At 35.0% G+C, this 14468-nt stretch overlaps 1 protein-coding gene across 1 annotated transcript in view; it reads left to right on the top strand.

The window, feature by feature from the left end:
- Positions 1 to 828: 828 nt before the first annotated feature.
- adgrf6 (adhesion G protein-coupled receptor F6) overlaps positions 829 to 14468 on the top strand; it is a gene marked incomplete at its 3' end in the record, with an annotated part of 29317 nt that continues 15677 nt past the window's right edge. The window contains exons 1-41 of the mRNA XM_079474559.1: positions 829 to 870; positions 1319 to 1406; positions 1776 to 1879; positions 2142 to 2190; positions 2346 to 2489; positions 2588 to 2752; positions 2999 to 3148; positions 3285 to 3452; positions 3558 to 3584; positions 3929 to 4075; positions 4546 to 4704; positions 4836 to 4982; positions 5212 to 5364; positions 5490 to 5654; positions 5749 to 5895; positions 6171 to 6329; positions 6462 to 6608; positions 6838 to 6990; positions 7116 to 7280; positions 7375 to 7521; positions 7797 to 7955; positions 8087 to 8233; positions 8464 to 8616; positions 8742 to 8906; positions 9001 to 9147; positions 9422 to 9580; positions 9711 to 9857; positions 10087 to 10239; positions 10365 to 10529; positions 10624 to 10770; positions 11047 to 11205; positions 11337 to 11483; positions 11714 to 11866; positions 11992 to 12156; positions 12251 to 12397; positions 12673 to 12831; positions 12962 to 13108; positions 13338 to 13490; positions 13616 to 13780; positions 13875 to 14021; positions 14296 to 14454. Coding sequence (XP_079330685.1) covers positions 1394 to 1406; positions 1776 to 1879; positions 2142 to 2190; positions 2346 to 2489; positions 2588 to 2752; positions 2999 to 3148; positions 3285 to 3452; positions 3558 to 3584; positions 3929 to 4075; positions 4546 to 4704; positions 4836 to 4982; positions 5212 to 5364; positions 5490 to 5654; positions 5749 to 5895; positions 6171 to 6329; positions 6462 to 6608; positions 6838 to 6990; positions 7116 to 7280; positions 7375 to 7521; positions 7797 to 7955; positions 8087 to 8233; positions 8464 to 8616; positions 8742 to 8906; positions 9001 to 9147; positions 9422 to 9580; positions 9711 to 9857; positions 10087 to 10239; positions 10365 to 10529; positions 10624 to 10770; positions 11047 to 11205; positions 11337 to 11483; positions 11714 to 11866; positions 11992 to 12156; positions 12251 to 12397; positions 12673 to 12831; positions 12962 to 13108; positions 13338 to 13490; positions 13616 to 13780; positions 13875 to 14021; positions 14296 to 14454 — 5752 coding nt within the window. The 5' untranslated portion in view covers positions 829 to 870; positions 1319 to 1393. The remainder of the gene's footprint in view (positions 871 to 1318; positions 1407 to 1775; positions 1880 to 2141; positions 2191 to 2345; positions 2490 to 2587; positions 2753 to 2998; positions 3149 to 3284; positions 3453 to 3557; positions 3585 to 3928; positions 4076 to 4545; positions 4705 to 4835; positions 4983 to 5211; positions 5365 to 5489; positions 5655 to 5748; positions 5896 to 6170; positions 6330 to 6461; positions 6609 to 6837; positions 6991 to 7115; positions 7281 to 7374; positions 7522 to 7796; positions 7956 to 8086; positions 8234 to 8463; positions 8617 to 8741; positions 8907 to 9000; positions 9148 to 9421; positions 9581 to 9710; positions 9858 to 10086; positions 10240 to 10364; positions 10530 to 10623; positions 10771 to 11046; positions 11206 to 11336; positions 11484 to 11713; positions 11867 to 11991; positions 12157 to 12250; positions 12398 to 12672; positions 12832 to 12961; positions 13109 to 13337; positions 13491 to 13615; positions 13781 to 13874; positions 14022 to 14295; positions 14455 to 14468) is intronic.

The following is a 14468-nucleotide window of genomic DNA, read 5'->3' on the forward strand; positions in this document are numbered from 1 at the left end:
AATATATTTTGCTCTCCTAATGTTAATGTAAGCCTGCAAGGACACACCTATTAAACTGCAGAACAAAACAGCTTTCCTCAAGTTCACAAGGGAAGAGACACTAAACACTAGGTTAACTAGATCAGGTTTCCATTTCAGTGTTATATAAAGATATGTCTTTCAGGCTGGCATGATGAGACAGCAGCAAATGAGTCACCAAACTTTTGCAAGTTCACTGCTGTAGATGTCCAAAGGAATTTACTTAAGATTTAGGGGCCGGGAGAGTTTGTAACCATTGTGCCTTATAAAACAAAACTTTTAGCTGCTGAATTATTTACAATATTACGATACACTTATGTGTAGAACACAGTATTGATTATTTCTTTTCTCATGGTTATTATCAGAATCACCGTTTTGCTGTAAATTGTGTCACCCCTTGTGTAATGCATGGAAACATGCACTGTGTTAAATGGAGTTTAGGGGTGTGTTAGTACAGTAGCTACATGCTTTTTAAAATAAATAAGTGGCGGATATAGTTTAGAACTCTCTGCAGTAAAGATGTTTTATAAACAGCAAGTTCACAAGATATTAAAATCCATAATTCTATCCATCCATATTTTCTAACATGCCGTGCTTGTTTAGGTGATGCACAGTGTGATATTTTTGTCGATGGCATAGCCTGCAAGGCTACAGTCTTTCTGTTGTGCAACATTCTTTCTGTTCACAAGGGGAACAAGGAAAGAATCAAACTAGTTTGGCAGGTGACCCGTACAGTCACATTGTTGTGGGGACATGCACAATATTGTTGGTGGATCACTGAACAAGGAAATAAGCTTTATTAAATCTATTGAACATACTAATGGTTTCACTTCAAGACTGCTGCGAAGCAAGGTAAGAGCATCTGAATTAATGCATGAACAGGACCAGTAAAGTGCTATTGTCATTAAATTCAAGTATCAATTCAAGTTTTTTTGTATAGCGCATTTTACAATGTTGCATTGTTTCAAAGCAGCTTTACGTGAATTAATCGGGTGTTCATTTTGTCTGCATTACATCAGTCTCTTGTATAACCGTCTAAGTTTGACGTCTTGTTCACCATATATCTTTGCTTATAGTTTCACAGTATGAACTGCATAAACTTCTCTTTTTAATTATTGGCTGTAGCTTGTTTTGTTGTCGCTTTTAGTTACTAGATTGTCAAAATTGACCATTTATCTCAAAACCATTTTTGTCACAATTTCTAAATGAAGTGTATGCTGAAGGATTGTTGATATTATTCACAAGTCTCATTTAACTTGTAATTAAATAATGTGAATAATACGGAATAATTATTTTACAGATGTAAACAAGGTTTATACATTACATTGTGTGGTGTGCTGAAGGATTCAAGTTTTGAGTTGCGTACTTAAGAAGCATGGCCAGTAAAGGTAAACTAATGTCAAATAATTTTGTACAGGGTTTCAGATAGTTTTGCTAGACTGAGATAATGAGAAATATTGTCCACCGACAAAGTGTAATACAACTCACTGTGGACACTTTAAGACACTGATATGAAATCAAATATATATTTCCTTGAAATAAAAAAGTCTATTTAATGTTATATCCAGTATTAGTAACAACATAAGGGAGACTACCACTATGTGGTGAACAATAATACAGATTTAATATTTAATGCACTCTATAATGCATTAAAGATATTAAGATAAGTTGCAACCATGTGATTTATTCAAACCATTTTATTAAAATATCTTTAATTGAAAAGATTGACCGTCTAATTTTTTATTTATCCGATACAGGAGCAATTTTTAAGTGCGTTTTAGGATTTGCAATGGCTGTCCTGCTTACGGAAGTATGTGTTGTGGAAACACTTGATTTCTCAGAAGCAAACATAGCTCTACAGGTAGGCTAAACGGGACGGTTTATTTACATGACGGGAGTATAAATACATCAAAAAAAATTAATCAGACAGATGATGAATCATGAACATAAAAAGAGTGTTTTTTGTTCTGGACCTCCAATCTAGAACTACCAGTTATTCTCTTTTTGCTTCATTTCAAATCATACAGAGCTAAAATTATGAAAATTGTATCCCTGTCCAAATAATTGAACTCATTATTATTTAATTTTATTATTTAAATGTATTTCATTTATTTTGACTACAGTTTAACTACCCAGATGAGCCACTGCATCACAGAAAAAAACGAGACGCAGGTTTGAATCTTTTAAAAAATCTAAACAGTGTTGAGTGTTGTTGTTGTGTGAAGTGAATATCTGTTCAATTTATGAGTTTTATATTTAAATGCTGTGAATACTTTTCCTGTCTACATGAATATTAAAATTGCATTTTGTTGTTTTTATTTCTACAGAGCTAATGGAGTATATTGTGATTGTGGAAGTGAATGTATCCCAAGCTGTTGTTATTGAGTTGATCAAATCATCTTTGGCCTCCATCACATTTCCTCTTCAACTGGACAACGGCACAGAAATTACTGAGGTGAACGTTACAACAGGTGGGCTTGTTCAAACATGCAATCTCTTTATTTCTACTGTTCTTTCCACAAGTTGTTAAGATGTTTCGGTTTGACCAGTTCTGTTGTGTTTCCATAAGTGTGCCAACCAAATGCGACCGAATATCAGTGCAAATGTGAAGATGGTTATGCATGGTCATACAACAACTGCAAGGCATATGAGTCCTGTGATGACATCCGCTCGGGCCCCTGTGGATGTATCAATGGCATTCCGGCAGACGGAGATATGTGTTTGTTACAAAGTGGTAAGAATCTTTATAGAGTCAGCAGCATCGGCTGAACCCAATTGTAAATTATTACACTACTGTGTATTTATACGCCGTGTGCACTTAACGTTTTTTTGTTTTGGCCAGCTTTTATTGACACATTTGTTATTTTTCATATTATTACTTTCTAAACATGTAATAGTGTAGAGAAAAACATTTCTAAACGTACTTAAAGATGTCATTAAAACTGTGCTTACAATCGTTGTTGTCTTTTTGTTTTTACAGAGCTTCCAAAAACAGACTTCTTGTTAGAAATTGAAATGGCATCATCAATCATCTCTATGATCAGTGAAATAAGGAGAGTTCTCGCAAACTTCACCTTTCCACTGGAGTTAAATGATCTCGTAGAGGTTTTAGATATGGATATCACAACAGGTGATGAATATTATATGCAATATGAATATAAACTTCTCATCATGAATATAATACTTATGACTTTAGAGTCAACCACAAAACTGGATCTCCAACACGCAAAAGTAAAAGTATATGTATGTTGTTTACTTCCGTTTAGTGTGCGACTTCAATGCCACTGGTTACCAGTGTAAATGTGAGGAACAGTATCTCTGGCCTTGTGATATGTGTAGAGAACATGGGAGCTGTAGCGACACTAATGACACATGCAGATGCGTCAGTTCTTTAATTGATGGACAATTCTGTCAGCCAGTCAGCGAGGTGACAGGTAAAAGAAAGAAAAAACTCTTTATTTTATTATACAATTATATTACGTAAATACAAGGAAGATCCGGTCATTTTTTTCTAATCAATTCTCATCTGTTCCCAGAAGAAATCACATGTGTGCAACCACCAGCAGGTATGTGAAAAATGCTGTTAATCCAGATCATAACAATTCCCAAATATGTTTTCTTATTAGTTTCTTCAGGACAACTTCTATATAACTAAATATCTTAATTTCTCAATTGCAATAAATAACATGTATGGTTCAACATGATATGAATTGTTGAAAATAAAAAATAAAACACGATTTTCTATTATGCTTAAATAGTAGACATGATATATGTAGAGTATTTTTCAAACATCATAAAATAAGACAAGCAGATCATACAGTGGAATCAAGAAAAACCTGTTGCTTTTTTACATTGTCATTGTAACCTGCGTACTTTCATACGTTTTTCTTAAACCTGTTTGTTCCAACAGCACAATCTTCAGACTACATGATTGATGTTGACGTGAGATTCTTTGACTTTTTTCTGGTGACCTACTTGCGGAATCTCGCAACAAATATCGGCTTACCTCTTGTTCTGAGCAACAACGTGAATGTCACAGATATCGACGTAACTACTGGTAAGATCAGAGTTATTTCATGATCCAAATAAAATTATTTCTACAGAAATTCTAAAAATATAATTATATGAGGCATCCTTGTTTAAATCATCAATGGAGTATTGATGATGAGACATAATATTTAAGAAATATTGATTGACTAGGTATAGCCCAGTTAAAATAAGGCAGCGGCTATTTTCCATAAGTGTAAAGAGAAATAGATGGTATTTACACTAAGTTTGAATAGCAGCATTTCTAAGCGATATGCTATTTACACTAAACGAAAATAGCTGTATTTATTTAGAATTAAGAATAAATAGTAGTTAGATACTATTTACTTATAAAGTAAGTGCCATGGGGTCAATCTAACACTTCTCAAATTCCAATCACAAATTGTTGGGCAGAAATAGTCTCTGCCAACAAGGTGGGCTATTTGTACTCAGTGTAAATAGGCACTACGTTAAAATAATGTAATTCATATTGTGTTACAGTGTGTGGATTAAATGGAACAGAATATGAGTGCAAGTGTGAGGAGCATCATGTCTGGTCCAATGAGACCTGTGAGGTCCGTCAGGTGTGTGATGACATTGTGGGAGGAACTTGTGGATGTATTCAAGGTCTCCCTTCAGTGGGTCAACTTTGCCAGAAAGGTAAGAAATCACAAGCAAACACAACTGTGATGAATGTAGTTGTTAGAAACTGACCTGTGTAAGTCTGTTCCACCAAAACCTTCAAAACGTTTGTTTTCTAATATTTTTTTACTTTCTTACTACTTTGGCAGATATAAATGAATGTGAAGATGCAGAATCTGTGTGTGGTCCAAACTCATATTGTAAAAACATCATTGGGAGTCACATGTGTTCATGCTTGAGTGGATTTGCTGCCTTGAATACTGACAGACCTGTGAGCCGCTACAACCCATGTGTCTGTAAGTACAGAATCTTTAACTGATTTATTTATTTATTTTCTTCTCCAAAATACAAAATTCTGGTCCAAACTCAATCTGCAACTGCACAGCTGTGAATGCCAGATTTTGGTGTATGTATGGAAGTAATGTAACAGATCAAAACCTCCATTTAAACTGTTGCAATGAATCCTATTGGTCTCTTTATTTACTAATATGACATTTAAGGCATAATGATGATTTTTTTCTACAGTGCTTCTGCCTTCAGCTGAATATCAGATTGAGATTCAGATAAATACCATGAACACAGCCATCATTGATCAGCTGAGGACACTTCTGATGTCTTTCACTTTACCCTACACTATCAATGACCTCACAGACATTACAGAAATCAGCATGACTACTGGTATCTATTGAGTCTCTGCTTCATATTGTTTTATAGTTTTAAAGGTCTTGCTTAATACAGAACAACATGGACTGTGTCATAAATAATGAGATGTGATGTCTGTGATCTCCTCATCTGCTTTTCAGTCTGTTCTTTAAAGGAAATGGAATATCAGTGTAAATGCGAGGGTCCGTTTGTTTGGCCAAATGACACGTGTCATTCATATGAGACCTGTGATAACATCACTGATGGTGCGTGTACATGTATCAATGCTCTTCCAAACAATGGACAGTTCTGCCAGTTAAACAAAGGTGAGACGATGATGAAGCAAAACGTTATTAGTTTTTATATAAGATACAATTTTGATGATCGTTCTGTTGAAACTGCTTCTGTTTGTTCTTGCAGGACCGACTTCACTCTACATGATCGATGTTGACGTGAGATTCTTTGATTCGCTCCTTGTGAACTACTTAAGAAATCTGATCACAAATATCAACCTACCTCTCACTCTAAACAACAACGTGAATGTCACAGATATCGACATGACTACTGGTAAATGTTCAAAACAATTTCATTATATAGCAACGATAAAATAAAGTGTGAAAACAATTTCTCAATATAAATTAAATGAAGGACTTGACAGTTGTTTTAAATGGAAAACTAGAGAACATATTAAATGTTATTAACAAAATTACAATGTTACACCAAAGCTGAATAATAGGATCAGTCAAATATTAGATTGATAAATAAAGTTATTGTTTGAACACAAATTGATGGATAGATGCACATTTATAACTATAATGACATATCTCATCATTTTATTACAGTGTGTGGATTAAATGGAACAGAATATGAGTGCAAGTGTGAGGAGCATCATGTCTGGTCCAATGAGACCTGTGAGGTCCGTCAGGTGTGTGATGACATTGTGGGAGGAACTTGTGGATGTATTCAAGGTCTCCCTTCAGTGGGTCAACTTTGCCAGAGAGGTAAGAAATCACAAGCAAACACAACTGTGATGAATGTAGTTGTTAGAAACTGACCAGTATAAATCTGATAAACTCAACACCTTAGAATTTTTCCTTTTTTAACATTTAATATTTTGCCTTCTTCTTTGGCAGACATAAATGAATGTGAAGATGCAGAATCTGTGTGTGGTCCAAACTCAAACTGTAAAAACATCATTGGGAGTCACATGTGTTCATGCTTGAGTGGATTTGCTGCCTTGAATACTGACAGACCTGTGAGCCGCTACAACCCATGTTTCTGTAAGTACAGAATCTTTAACTGATTTATTTATTTATTTTCATCTCCAAATTACAAAAGTCTGGTTCAAACTCAATCTGCAACTGCACAGCTGTGAATGCCGGATTTTGGTGTATGTATGGAAGTAATGAAACAGATCAAAACCTCCATTTAAACTGTTGCAATGAATCCAATTGGTCTCTTTATTTCCTAATATGACATTTAAGGCATAATGATGATTTTTTTCTACAGTTCTTTTGCCTTCAGCTGAATATCAGATTGAAATTCAGATAAATACTATGAACACAGCCATCATTGATCAGCTGAGGACACTTCTGATGTCTTTCACTTTACCCTACACTATCAATGACCTCACAGACATTACAGAAATCAGCATGACTACTGGTATCTATTGAGTCTCTGCTTCATATTGTTTTATAGTTTAAAAGGTCTTGCTTAATACAGAACAACATGGATTGTGTCATAAATAATGAGATGTGATGTTTGTGATCTCCTCATCTGCTTTTCAGTCTGTTCTTTAAAGGAAATGGAATATCAGTGTAAATGTGAGGGTCAGTTTGTTTGGCCGAATGACACGTGTCATTCATATGAGACCTGTGATAACATCACTGATGGTGCGTGTACATGTATCAATGCTCTTCCAAACAATGGACAGTTCTGCCAGTTAAAGAAAGGTGAGACGATGATGAAGCAAAACTTTATTAGTTTTAATATAAGATACAATTTTGATGATCGTTCTGTTGAAACTGCTTCTGTTTGTTCTTGCAGGACCGACTTCACTCTACATGATCGATGTTGACGTGAGATTCTTTGATTCGCTCCTTGTGAACTACTTAAGAAATCTGATCACAAATATCAACCTGCCTCTCACTCTAAACAACAACGTGAATGTCACAGATATCGACATGACTACTGGTAAATGTTCAAAACAATTTCATTATGTAGAAACGAAAAAATACATTTTCTGTAACAATTTCTCACTATAAATGAAATGAATGACTTGACAGTTGTTTTAAATGGAAAACTAGAGAACATATTTAATGTTATTAACAAAAATATAATGCTACACCAAAGCTGAATAATAGGATCAGTCAAATATTAGATTGATAAATAAAGTTTTTTTTGAACACAAATTGATGGTTTGATGCACATTTATAACTATAATGACATATCTCATCATTTTATTACAGTGTGTGGATTAAATGGAACAGAATATGAGTGCAAGTGTGAGGAGCATCATGTCTGGTCCAATGAGACCTGTGAGGTCCGTCAGGTGTGTGATGACATTGTGGGAGGAACTTGTGGATGTATTCAAGGTCTCCCTTCAGTGGGTCAACTTTGCCAGAAAGGTAAGAAATCACAAGCAAACACAACTGTGATGAATGTAGTTGTTAGAAACTGACCGGTGTAAGTCTGTTCCACCAAAACCTTCAAAACTTTTGTTTTCTTATATTTTTTTACCTTCTTATTACTTTGGCAGACATAAATGAATGTGAAGATGCAGAATCTGTGTGTGGTCCAAACTCATATTGTAAAAACATCATTGGGAGTCACATGTGTTCATGCTGGATTGGATTTGCTGCCTTGAATACTGACAGACCTGTGAGCCGCTACAACCCATGTGTCTGTAAGTACAGAATCTTTAACTGATTTATTTATTTATTTTCATCTCAAAAATACAAAATTCTGGTCGAAACTCAATCTGCAACTGCACAGCTGGGAATGCCAGATTTTGGTGTATGTATCGAAGTAATGAAACAGATCAAAACCTCCATTTAAACTGTTGCAATGAATCCAATCGGTCTCTTTATTTCCTAATATGACATTTAAGGCATAATGATGATTTTTTTTCTACAGTGCTTCTGCCTTCAGCTGAATATCAGATTGAAATTCAGATAAATACTATGAACACAGCCATCATTGATCAACTGAGGACACTTCTGATGTCTTTCACTTTACCCTACACTATCAATGACCTCACAGACATTACAGAAATCAGCATGACTACTGGTATCTATTGAGTCTCTGCTTCATATTGTTTTATAGTTTTTAAGGTCTTGCTTAATACAGAACAACATGGATTGTGTCATAAATAATGAGATGTGATGTTTGTGATCTCCTCATCTGCTTTTCAGTCTGTTCTTTAAAGGAAATGGAATATCAGTGTAAATGTGAGGGTCCGTTTGTTTGGCCAAATGACACGTGTCATTCATATGAGACCTGTGATAACATCACTGATGGTGCGTGTACATGTATCAATGGTCTTCCAAACAATGGACAGTTCTGCCAGTTAAAGAAAGGTGAGACGATGATGAAGCAAAACTTTATTAGTTTTTAAATAAGATACAATTTTGATGATCGTTCTGTTGAAACTGCTTCTGTTTGTTCTTGCAGGACCGACTTCACTCTACATGATCGATGTTGACGTGAGATTCTTTGATTCGCTCCTTGTGAACTACTTAAGAAATCTGATCACAAATATCAACCTACCTCTCACTCTAAACAACAACGTGAATGTCACAGATATCGACATGACTACTGGTAAATGTTCAAAACATTTCATTATATAGCAACGATAAAATAAAGTGTGAAAACAATTTCACACTTTAAATGAATTAAAGGACTTGACAGTTGTTCTAAATTGAAAACTAGAGAACACATTTAATGTTATTAACAAAATTACAATGCTACACCAAAGCTGAATAATAGGATCAGTCAAATATTAGATTGATAAATAAAGTTATTGTTTGAACACAAATTGATGGATAGATGCACATTTATAACTTTAATGACATATCTCATCATTTTATTACAGTGTGTGGATTAAATGGAACAGAATATGAGTGCAAGTGTGAGGAGCATCATGTCTGGTCCAATGAGACCTGTGAGGTCCGTCAGGTGTGTGATGACATTGTGGGAGGAACTTGTGGATGTATTCAAGGTCTCCCTTCAGTGGGTCAACTTTGCCAGAAAGGTAAGAAATCACAAGCAAACACAACTGTGATGAATGTAGTTGTTAGAAACTGACCGGTGTAAGTCTGTTCCACCAAAACCTTCAAAACTTTTGTTTTCTTAAATTTTTTACCTTCTTATTACTTTGGCAGACATAAATGAATGTGAAGATACAGAATCTGTGTGTGGTCCAAACTCATATTGTAAAAACATCATTGGGAGTCACATGTGTTCATGCTGGATTGGATTTGCTGCCTTGAATACTGACAGACCTGTGAGCCGCTACAACCCATGTTTCTGTAAGTACAGAATCTTTAACTGATTTATTTATTTATTTTCATCTCCAAAATACAAAATTCTGGTTCAAACTCAATCTGCAACTGCACAGCTGGGAATGCCAGATTTTGGTGTATGTATGGAAGTAATGAAACAGATCAAAACCTCCATTTAAACTGTTGCAATGAATCCTATTGGTCTCATTATTTCCTAATATGACATTTAAGGCATAATGATGATTTTTTTCTACAGTTCTTTTGCCTTCAGCTGAATATCAGATTGAAATTCAGATAAATACTATGAACACAGCCATCATTGATCAGCTGAGGACACTTCTGATGTCTTTCACTTTACCCTACACTATCAATGAGCGCACAAACATTACAGAAATCAGCATGACTACTGGTATCTATTGAGTCTCTGCTTCATATTGTTTTATAGTTTTAAAGGTCTTGCTTAATACAGAACAACATGGATTGTGTCATAAATAATGAGATGTGATGTTTGTGATCTCCTCATCTGCTTTTCAGTCTGTTCTTTATGGGAAATGGAATATCAGTGTAAATGTGAGGGTCCGTTTGTTTGGCCAAATGACACGTGTCATTCATATGAGACCTGTGATAACATCACTGATGGTGCGTGTACATGTATCAATGCTCTTCCAAACAATGGACAGTTCTGCCAGTTAAAGAAAGGTGAGACGATGATGAAGCAAAACTTTATTAGTTTTTATATAAGATACAGTTTTGATGATCGTTCTGTTGAAACTGCTTCTGTTTGTTCTTGCAGGACCGACTTCACTCTACATGATCGATGTTGACGTGAGATTCTTTGATTCGCTCCTTGTGAACTACTTAAGAAATCTGATCACAAATATCAACCTACCTCTCACTCTAAACAACAACGTGAATGTCACAGATATCGACATGACTACTGGTAAATGTTCAAAACAATTTCATTATATAGCAACGAAAAAATATATTTTCTTTAACAATTTCTCACTATAAATGAATTGAAGGACTTGACAGTTGTTTTAAATGGAAAACTAGAGAACATATTAAATGTTATTAACAAAATTACAATGCTACACCAAAGCTGAATAATAGGATCAGTAAAATATTAGATTGATAAATAAAGTTTTTATTTGAACACAAATTGATGGTTTGATGCACATTTATAACTTTAATGACATATCTCATCATTTTATTACAGTGTGTGGATTAAATGGAACAGAATATGAGTGCAAGTGTGAGGAGCATCATGTCTGGTCCAATGAGACCTGTGAGGTCCGTCAGGTGTGTGATGACATTGTGGGAGGAACTTGTGGATGTATTCAAGGTCTCCCTTCAGTGGGTCAACTTTGCCAGAAAGGTAAGAAATCACAAGCAAACACAACTGTGATGAATGTAGTTGTTAGAAACTGACCGGTGTAAGTCTGTTCCACCAAAACCTTCAAAACTTTTGTTTTCTTATATTTTTTTACCTTCTTATTACTTTGGCAGACATAAATGAATGTGAAGATGCAGAATCTGTGTGTGGTCCAAACTCATATTGTAAAAACATCATTGGGAGTCACATGTGTTCATGCTGGATTGGATTTGCTGCCTTGAATACTGACAGACCTGTGAGCCGCTACAACCCATGTGTCTGTAAGTACAGAATCTTTAACTGATTTATTTATTTATTTTCATCTCAAAAATACAAAATTCTGGTCGAAACTCAATCTGCAACTGCACAGCTGGGAATGCCAGATTTTGGTGTATGTATCGAAGTAATGAAACAGATCAAAACCTCCATTTAAACTGTTGCAATGAATCCAATCGGTCTCTTTATTTCCTAATATGACATTTAAGGCATAATGATGATTTTTTTTCTACAGTGCTTCTGCCTTCAGCTGAATATCAGATTGAAATTCAGATAAATACTATGAACACAGCCATCATTGATCAACTGAGGACACTTCTGATGTCTTTCACTTTACCCTACACTATCAATGACCTCACAGACATTACAGAAATCAGCATGACTACTGGTATCTATTGAGTCTCTGCTTCATATTGTTTTATAGTTTTTAAGGTCTTGCTTAATACAGAACAACATGGATTGTGTCATAAATAATGAGATGTGATGTTTGTGATCTCCTCATCTGCTTTTCAGTCTGTTCTTTAAAGGAAATGGAATATCAGTGTAAATGTGAGGGTCCGTTTGTTTGGCCAAATGACACGTGTCATTCATATGAGACCTGTGATAACATCACTGATGGTGCGTGTACATGTATCAATGGTCTTCCAAACAATGGACAGTTCTGCCAGTTAAAGAAAGGTGAGACGATGATGAAGCAAAACTTTATTAGTTTTTAAATAAGATACAATTTTGATGATCGTTCTGTTGAAACTGCTTCTGTTTGTTCTTGCAGGACCGACTTCACTCTACATGATCGATGTTGACGTGAGATTCTTTGATTCGCTCCTTGTGAACTACTTAAGAAATCTGATCACAAATATCAACCTACCTCTCACTCTAAACAACAACGTGAATGTCACAGATATCGACATGACTACTGGTAAATGTTCAAAAACATTTCATTATATAGCAACGATAAAATAAAGTGTGAAAACAATTTCACACTTTAAATGAATTAAAGGACTTGACAGTTGTTCTAAATGGAAAACTAGAGAACACATTTAATGTTATTAACAAAATTACAATGCTACACCAAAGCTGAATAATAGGATCAGTCAAATATTAGATTGATAAATAAAGTTATTGTTTGAACACAAATTGATGGATAGATGCACATTTATAACTTTAATGACATATCTCATCATTTTATTACAGTGTGTGGATTAAATGGAACAGAATATGAGTGCAAGTGTGAGGAGCATCATGTCTGGTCCAATGAGACCTGTGAGGTCCGTCAGGTGTGTGATGACATTGTGGGAGGAACTTGTGGATGTATTCAAGGTCTCCCTTCAGTGGGTCAACTTTGCCAGAAAGGTAAGAAATCACAAGCAAACACAACTATGATGAATGTAGTTGTTAGAAACTGACCGGTGTAAGTCTGTTCCACCAAAACCTTCAAAACTTTTGTTTTCTTAAATTTTTTACCTTCTTATTACTTTGGCAGACATAAATGAATGTGAAGATACAGAATCTGTGTGTGGTCCAAACTCATATTGTAAAAACATCATTGGGAGTCACATGTGTTCATGCTGGATTGGATTTGCTGCCTTGAATACTGACAGACCTGTGAGCCGCTACAACCCATGTTTCTGTAAGTACAGAATCTTTAACTGATTTATTTATTTATTTTCATCTCCAAAATACAAAATTCTGGTTCAAACTCAATCTGCAACTGCACAGCTGGGAATGCCAGATTTTGGTGTATGTATGGAAGTAATGAAACAGATCAAAACCTCCATTTAAACTGTTGCAATGAATCCTATTGGTCTCATTATTTCCTAATATGACATTTAAGGCATAATGATGATTTTTTTCTACAGTTCTTTTGCCTTCAGCTGAATATCAGATTGAAATTCAGATAAATACTATGAACACAGCCATCATTGATCAGCTGAGGACACTTCTGATGTCTTTCACTTTACCCTACACTATCAATGAGCGCACAAACATTACAGAAATCAGCATGACTACTGGTATCTATTGAGTCTCTGCTTCATATTGTTTTATAGTTTTAAAGGTCTTGCTTAATACAGAACAACATGGATTGTGTCATAAATAATGAGATGTGATGTTTGTGATCTCCTCATCTGCTTTTCAGTCTGTTCTTTATGGGAAATGGAATATCAGTGTAAATGTGAGGGTCCGTTTGTTTGGCCAAATGACACGTGTCATTCATATGAGACCTGTGATAACATCACTGATGGTGCGTGTACATGTATCAATGCTCTTCCAAACAATGGACAGTTCTGCCAGTTAAACAAAGGTGAGACGATGATGAAGCAAAACTTTATTAGTTTTTATATAAGATACAGTTTTGATGATCGTTCTGTTGAAACTGCTTCTGTTTGTTCTTGCAGGACCGACTTCACTCTACATGATCGATGTTGACGTGAGATTCTTTGATTCGCTCCTTGTGAACTACTTAAGAAATCTGATCACAAATATCAACCTACCTCTCACTCTAAACAACAACGTGAATGTCACAGATATCGACATGACTACTGGTAAATGTTCAAAACAATTTCATTATATAGCAACGATAAAATAAAGTGTGAAAACAATTTCTCACTATAAATGAAATGAATGACTTGACAGTTGTTTTAAATGGAAAACAAGAGAACACATTTAATGTTATTAACAAAATTACAATGTTACACCAAAGCTGAATAATAGGATCAGTCAAATATTAGATTGATGAAAAAGTTCTTGTTTGAACACAAATTGATGGATAGCTGCACATTTATAACTTTAATGACATATCTCATCATTTTATTACAGTGTGTGGATTAAATGGAACAGAATATGAGTGCAAGTGTGAGGAGCATCATGTCTGGTCCAATGAGACCTGTGAGGTCCGTCAGGTGTGTGATGACATTGTGGGAGGAACTTGTGGATGTATTCAAGGTCTCCCTTCAGTGGGTCAACTTTGCCAGAAAGGTAAGAAATCACAA

This window comes from Barbatula barbatula (assembly GCF_947034865.1).
Source record: "Barbatula barbatula genome assembly, chromosome: 15".
In the NCBI taxonomy this organism is placed as follows: Eukaryota; Metazoa; Chordata; class Actinopteri; order Cypriniformes; family Nemacheilidae; genus Barbatula; species Barbatula barbatula.